General features: G+C 41.6%; 1 protein-coding gene across 1 annotated transcript; it reads right to left on the bottom strand.

Annotated features, from left to right (window-relative positions):
* Nucleotides 1-1,811: 1,811 nt before the first annotated feature.
* On the bottom strand, nucleotides 1,812-3,464 carry LOC124620044 (piggyBac transposable element-derived protein 4-like). The gene has a single exon (XM_047146711.1). The coding sequence runs from the start codon at nucleotides 3,462-3,464 to the stop codon at nucleotides 1,812-1,814; it is 1,653 nt and encodes a 550-aa protein (XP_047002667.1).
* Nucleotides 3,465-8,171: the final 4,707 nt, after the last annotated feature.

Below are 8,171 nucleotides of genomic sequence, written 5' to 3'. Positions count from 1 at the left end.
CTTCTGTTCATTTATTTTTGTGTACATAGAGTCATTTCTTTAAAACACACTAAATACAAAACCCTGTCATCAAGTTTTGTGATTACAATGTTAACCACTATTTTATTTACAATAGTTTAGTTTGCGACACTACAACTGAATCTAGCCTCGCCACACGCCAAGATAGGTATGTGAGTGCTCGTGCGAGATCAATAGTAATGAATGAGGCCGAAATGAAACACATTCAGATAAATATTGGCACGTATTATTGATACCCTCGTTATAATCAACACTCTGTTGAATTTCGTTCTTTAATGTTATTGTTATTCCGATATATTTATAACTTTACACGGAGAGTTCCCGCTCAAAAGAGTAACTGGAGGGTAAAGAGATTATAGCAATCAAGCTGACATACTGCGGAACAGTGTCCATGTGAGAACGGTTTAAGGTCCGGTGAAAATCTGACTGCTCCTTCTTCTTAACAGAGGCGCATTGATACGGTAAACATATTTTTTTCTTAGAACTGAAATCATTACCTGTGTCCTAGCAGCAGTTGGCAGGTCATAAAGTTATAGCGCGCGGCAGTCTTAGCCCTCAGTAGTTGCACGAGCAGAAGGCACCGACGATCTTCGCATTTGGTTCCACGATCTTGCCACCTAGAGCCTCGTTACAGTTTTGCTGTTCATTACTTTTCACAAAGGCGAGTAATGACGCCTGCAATAAAGCGCCAACATCTTAAAGCTGCACGAGCAACTTCCCGAGCTAGGGCATTGTACGAGTAGCAGCCGGCCGGATGCTGCAAGCCACATTCGACATCACCACGCTGTGAAAAGACATCACAACCACACACCTTTCCGCCTCGACTGAAATGCCGTGAGTGCTGTGATCTCCGTCACCTCAGTCTGATCTTTTTGATCTATGTAAAAAGGTTTCTCCCTAATGATATCCGAAGATTAAAGATTAATTTCAGACTTTAGATTAACGGTACATTGTTCGCCACTTTGTAAGCACTATTTGATTATTAATTTATTAACAGGTATTGACTGAAATCTGGATTCACAGGACAGAGCGGATCATGTTGTGGAAAGGGGTCAAGGTCAATTACCGTTAGTTATCCTAGAACACACACAACTTTATTCCTCAAACCAATGCACAGTTTTCTCTTTAAAACAACAAAGATCAATTCACGGCTGAGGGCCAAAGTAACTTCCCCAGAATAAATTTAAATGGTTGCTTTTGAAACACCAGGATTTAGAGTAACGCCTGAAGGCTTTACTTAAGTAAAACTACAATATCCTCTTGGCTAAAGGCCGAAATAATATTTCAGATCAGCTAAGGAAATTCTTTAAAAGCCAAGCATTTACAATTTACGGCTAAAGGCCATATTAAAGAAAATTCAAGTTAATTCTTCGGGTGAAAGCCCAATTAAAAAAATTTTCTTTACATAATAAAAGAGAGACTTTAAAGATAAGCCTTTACGCAGTACCACAGAAAAACATCTTAACACTCTCTGTACCAGGCCTATTTTATGCACCCGTCCCTAGAAACCGGGCAATTTTACCAATATTAAAAAAATTACTGCATCAAATCTACTGTTTGGATTGTGGCAAATTTGGTACCATCTTGAAGCTGCACATTTCTACTTTAATTCTGAGTGAAAGAAACTACTTTACAATGCACAGCTTTAAGGTACAGTTATAGAAATCACTTAGATGTTTTAAGAATTTAGAAAAAGTCATACGAATAAGGGAATACAATTGTGATTTATTTTTAACCAAAATTGTGGCACTACATTACATGTTTCTGATAGTATACAGTATTACATATAAATTTCACACAGAATCATATTGTTTTTTAGTGTGGAAAATTTTAAAGCAAGGTTCCAGGCAGAGTGCAACGCCACACTGTTCACATTCGTATCGTGTCTCTTTGCGAGAAGCCTTGCCACTCTGTTTCTTGCTCCTGGAACTGCACACGTGACACACACGAGCAGCATACTTCTTAGTAGTTGCAGGTATGTGCTGCAAAAAATGTCTCTTTGTTAGCCGACCTACAGTTCCTTCATTTCTTGGAATGAATTCAAGTGTGTCGTCTTCAACAAGCTGAACTGCAAGCACTGTTATAAAGTCTGTTATTGTAATTTTCTTCCTGTGCACTGCATTGTACAGCCAAAATGCATTTGATACTCCCATAAGCAGCAAATGGAAATATAATTTTCGCCACCATTTCACAGTTCTGTGCTGGAACGGATTGTACTGCAGGCGTTGGTCTCCAATATCCACTCCAATTTTATTGAGGTTGTAATCAAGTACCTGAAGTGGTTTCAATACTACAGACCCATTTCTCTTAGTATGCGTACCAAATGTTGCTTGATGCCTTGTAGACAATGTATACACATCTCTCTTATCTTTCCACTTCATTGCCAATACATTATCTTTACGCCGAAAAGACATTTCGCCCTTTTTCAGCTTAGCAGATACTAAATCTTTAGGCAATCCTTTCCTGGATTTGTTCACAGTACCAACAGCTCCAGTGCCTTTCTCTGCCAGTTGCTGAAATAGCTCTGGACTGGAATAAAATCGATCTAAATACACAGTGTGGCCTTTGTTCAGCAAGCTGCTGTCAGACAACAATCGCAAAATAACCGCAGACGAAGAATTGTCAACAATATGCTTACCAGCATAAACTTCAAAATTTACAACATAGCCACTACTGGCTTCAGCAACAGCATATACTTTCAGTCCATACTTATGAGGCTTATTTTGCATGTAAACACGGAAACTCACACGACCTCGAAATGGGCAAATTCCTTCATCAATTGTCACTTTTTCTGAGGGACGATATGCCTGGATACATCGCTCCTTCAAATTATTATAATATGGCAAAACTTTGTAAAGTGGATGAAATCCATCTTCGCCTGGTTTTTTCTGATTTGAATTGTCAACAAGATGCAAGCATGACAGTATCTGAGTGAAACGCAAACGGCTCATGACATGGGGACAAAAGTTACAACTAAGAACAGGATTAGTGCTCCAATGGTCCGCAATTTTGGGCTTTTTCGAAACACACATGTGGAAAATAATACCCAAGAAACGCCTCATCTCACTTATAGTCACTGGCTTCCACGAACTCAAAACTGAATGGGGCTTCAGATTATTTCCTCTTCTTTTCTTCTGTATTGTCTGTGATGCATACAAATTTGTCTGTCTCTTGAGTTCATTTACGTCACTGTCAGTAAGGAACACTTTACTGCAATCCAGTACAGAACTCGACTCATCAATATCCACTAGTATCTGCCTGGGTGTCGTGTTGACAGGCAGAGGTCGGTAGGTGTCAACTGCAGTCCACTCACTGTCTTTCGGATACGGCACAGCTGCTGGATTTGAAGCAACACCTTCAACATCATTCTCGTCTTCATCTGAAGACAAACTGTCATCAATCTCGTCTTCTAAAAAGAATATCACATTATGTGTAACTACATACATCGTTTACACATGTTCAACAGATATGTGCGTACTGCACAATTACGTGGAAAATTCGGAAATACGTACCTTCAAACACACCATTGCATTCAGAATCGTCTGAATCACTCTCTACATTATCCAGAGTGTCGCTATGATTGATCAAATCCGCAATTTCTGCGTCTGATAAACCGCGCCGAAACATGATGACAAACAACTGAATGATATACAGACTGAGAACGCAAAGATAAGTTTTAACATGAATTACAGCGCTGCCGTGACATCTATGGACGCATTTTGTTAATAAACATCTGAAAAACGTATAGCGCTGGCCAAACCCGTAGAAATAACGTTGCAGTGTTTTGAATGAAATTAAATGTAGCGGCCCGTAAATTTTACGGGCTTGGTGATTTTCGCGCGATCCCAGGCCCGTAAATTTTACGGGCTTGGCGCTTAGAGTGTTAAGAAAACTTGACGTATCTTGTCGGCTGAATTCCCAAGCAATTACTCAAGAATAATTAAAGACAACCTTAAGATAAACATTTACAGAGCACGGCTGAAAGTCGTTTCAAGAATTCAAGACAATTAAAGAGAAACCTTACAGACAAGGATTTACACGTTAAAGCCACAGATTCTGAAACAAACGCGGCGGAAGACCTAAATGCAGAGCAACAAGAGTTTTAAATGAAACACGGTTGAAGGCCTAATCTTAAAGTTGTTATGAAAATCGGCTGAAGGCTATATACTAAACATAAAGCAGACAATATTAATACACTGCTGATAGAAACAAAATCACTACTATCTTATGCACCAAATAAAATGACAATTACAAACAATAAACAGTGCTCAGAAGTGTTCCAAGGGTCGGCCTGTGGAGTAAACCCTAACCACAGCTTGGGTGAGACAAACAGCCAAGCGTAACACTAGACAATAGACAATCGGGTTGCAGCATGACCTACGGACGGCTGATGAACCAACCAACCCCTAATCAATTCCCTTCCACCCGACCAACAGCACGGCAACCAAAAGTACTAGTGAAGACGAGGATTGCAGCAGGATTATGTCTTAATAATTGGCGTATAAACACAGTCAAGACACAGTAAACACTCAAAGAGAAGAGGACAACAACACCAATCTGTCAAACTACACGTCGTGCCAGTCAGCACCAACATTGCGAGGAAAAGACAGTGCCACAAAAGTACGCTCACGACCAGGGCAGGTAACTGCAACTTTAACGGCCACAGCGCAGAAGATACCGCTGGTGCACTTCACTAATAAATTATAATAATTTCAAAGGTTAAACACCATACAGGGAGACGGCTGCAAATTTTGCCGACCCCAAAACACCATCACTTTGCAGCTTGCGGGGACAGCCCAGGATACAACAACCAACAGTCAAAGAAGAGATGTCACAACGGTTCAGCTTTCACTACAGGTTCACTGATTACTCAACACCAGTATGCACGTGTTGTAGGTGATGAAATTAGCAGTTCTCGCAGCTATTGCCACACAACTCCGACCGCAAGTGCACGCCGCCATCGGCCCCAGCCTGATCACACGCCACAGAGACTTCCTCGCTGCTCCGCCGCAACCGACCAACTGTCACGCGCACACCATGACACGGAAATATAACTGCCACACCAAAGAAGTTACAGCAGTACCAGTATCGATAAACGCTGCTGTTGCCCTTGATGGAGGCAAGTGAGCAACTCGTTCGGATGGTAACTGAGGGAGCAATGAGACGCCACGCGATGGTGACAAAATGCCCAAAAGGTAAAACGGCATTAAGGCGAGTCGACCGCGGCTCAGTGACCTTCCCCGATTTTAATGGGTAGCGATATGTACCTAGAGCAGAACGATTTCTTCGGCTTAGAGGTAATAAATTGTATACACAAACCTCCCTTATGAATAGGTCTATTTGTATTAGGTTGGTGCGTAAGATACTAGTGATTTTGTTCCTATATTGGTATTCCAGTTTCTATGGATTTATTTATTGATTGTAATTTTTATTTATAGTTCACAGTTGCTATTTGAGTTTACATAGTGTAATTTTCTGATTTGGAGATACTGACTGGAGCTATGGATGCTAGAAAATGGAGTGGCAATTGGAGAAATCGGAACAATTTCGAAATATTTCTCTGTTTCAGTTCAATAAGGGTGACTGCAGCGGAGGCGGCCAGAAACATTTGCGCCGTATATGGGATAAAACCACTGGACAGAGCATGGCGAGAAAAGGTTTCTTTCTCTTTCTCGTTTTAAGAGAGATTGTTTGGACATTAGTGACTCTCCAAGTTCAGGAAGACCGTTGGGGTTTGACGGAAATCGTTTGAACGTATTAATAAACAATGATACACGTCAGTGCACTCGATAACAGGAAAACATGATGAACTGTGATCATTCCACCGTCGTGCGACATCTTTATACCGTGGGGAAGGTTCAAAAATTGGTGTACGGGTACCGCATGCTCAAAGCCAAAATCACAAAAATCTGCTGGTGGCCATCATTATTGGTGACGACATATGGTGTCTTTATGCTGCCGTAAGAAAAAAAGGAAAGGCTGAGCCCAAACAAAGCAGCAAATCCGGTGTACAAAGGGCGTTGTGCATCTACAAAAGATAATGTTCTGCTTCTAGTGGAACAACTGCGGCAATGTGCATTACGAATTGCTTCACAGAGGTGTAACCATCACTCAGACGTTTATTGCCAACAACTGAGAAGTCTCGCAGCCGCATTCCCAGAACAGCGACCAGGAAGACTGCGTGAAGTGACGCAACTCTACGATAGCACCCGTCCACAATCTGCTAGACTGGCAAAATATAACACAGTAGCTGGGTTGGGAATTCATTCCATATCCATCGTATTCATCTGATCTTGCGATCTCAGATTTTCATCTTTCCCACTTTCTATCGAACAAACTTCAAGGAACTTCCTTTCCGGATGAAAGTGCGCTACGAACTCGGCTCGACGAGTTCTTCGCCTCACAAAATTGTGATTTATGCGGTCGCGGAATGGGAAATTTACCCCAACGCTGGCGGGCTATTGATGACGGAAGTCTCCCTTTTGTGCATCTGTTATGTTTATTAAACTTATGAAAAAATGCTACATCCTTATGCACCAACTCAATCAAAAGCATATCCCAATCCCGGCAATACTCCCTGAGATTAGTCATCACATACGTCCAGAAAAACGCGGGGGAGGGGGGGGGGGGCTTGAATTAATCACAATTCATCCCGTTTTTAAGAAATGTTTATAAATTATATACATAAACCATGCTCGTGAAAGAGTCCATCTGACAGTGAAAACCGTACCAAAATCCATACAGTAGTTAGCCTTCGCACAGCGGACAGAAACCCACGGCTGGGGACTTTACTCTAGAATGCGTATAGACGCCTAATTTCCTTCAAGAATTAGTATTTTGATTACCTTTACCTGCAGTTAATTCTTGGCTGCATCCGCACTTTTGTGAAGGCTATTCTCGGCAATGTGAAAATTCTCTGTTTAATATATGAATATTTTCGTAATGACCTGTTTTATTGTGTGTCGTAATCACAGTCCACCACTTCAGTTCCTTCATTCATCAGTTTAGGATATTCTGCAACTACAAACGAGTTTGAAGGGCTTATGCGGTCAAGAATGGAATCGGAAATCATGACCTCCCCATGGTTAAGGTATAAGGTGAAGACACTTCCTTCCCATCATTTAAATGGAATGTCTCTCCGTCATGCCCAGTTCCAAGCTGTACACTATTTTAGTGATATCGTACGGTAAGATCCGGAAGTCCTTTCACCCCACCAGTTTTTGGTCATGATCTATGTTTATAATCCACGTGTCTTTTCTTTCTGTTTAGAGGCAAGATACAAATACTTACAGCTTAGAAGGACGTGTTCTGGCAAGTCAATGGGCTATTGGAGGTGCACACACCGGGAAAACTGTAAGAGAAGTGCAACGGCATTACGCAGTACTGCTCCATGAAGAAAAAAATGGTTCAAATGGCTCTGAGCACTATGGGACTCAACTGCTGAGGTCATTAGTCCCCTAGAACTTAGAACTAGTTAAACCTAACTAACCTAAGGACATCACAAACATCCATGCCCGAGGCAGGATTCGAACCAGCGACCGTAGCGGTCTTGCGGTTTCTAGACTGCAGCGCCTTTAACCGCACGGCCACTTCGGCCGGCGCTCCATGAAGAGGCTACTCCAAAGCGAACGATACTGTAATGGAAACACAAACTCTTCGAAACCGTTTTCATTTTGGATGGGAACAGAACGGAACTTATCACGACAGCAAACACGTGCAGCAGTGTCGGATTTCGTGACCAGGTCCCCCATGAAACTATTGCGGAAAATACCTGGTGAACTTCGAATTCCAAAAGCGATATGCAGACTCAAATGAAAAAATATCTGAAATTAAAATTCTTTAGACCAACATACCTAAATGAGTTGAGTGATAAGAATATGCGGCGAAGACATGAAGCTTTCTCAACATTACTCGATGTATTTGCGACGTTCCCACAACGGGGCAAATTTTCCTTCTGAGACGAATGCGCAGTTTATCGCTCTTGTCGGTATACGAGTATTTTTTCTGGAGCAAAGAAAATCCATATTATTATGTACAATCAGAGAATAATCCCTCACATGGGCTGCACTGTCCAGTAGGCATCTCACAGGAACGTATTTCTTGGACGTTGCAGTGAATCCACATTCTTACTTGCAAAGGTTGCGTGAATGTTT

Source organism: Schistocerca americana, chromosome 6 (assembly GCF_021461395.2).
Source record: "Schistocerca americana isolate TAMUIC-IGC-003095 chromosome 6, iqSchAmer2.1, whole genome shotgun sequence".
Taxonomy (NCBI): Eukaryota; Metazoa; Arthropoda; class Insecta; order Orthoptera; family Acrididae; genus Schistocerca; species Schistocerca americana.
The sequence above is the reverse complement of the archived record's forward strand: the minus strand, read 5'-3'. Positions and strand labels throughout refer to the sequence as shown.

What these genes read in the sequence shown, in the direction of transcription:
- LOC124620044 (XM_047146711.1), bottom strand. Translation starts at nt 3,464, where the DNA reads ATGTATGTAGTTACACATAATGTGATATTCTTTTTAGAAGACGAGATT.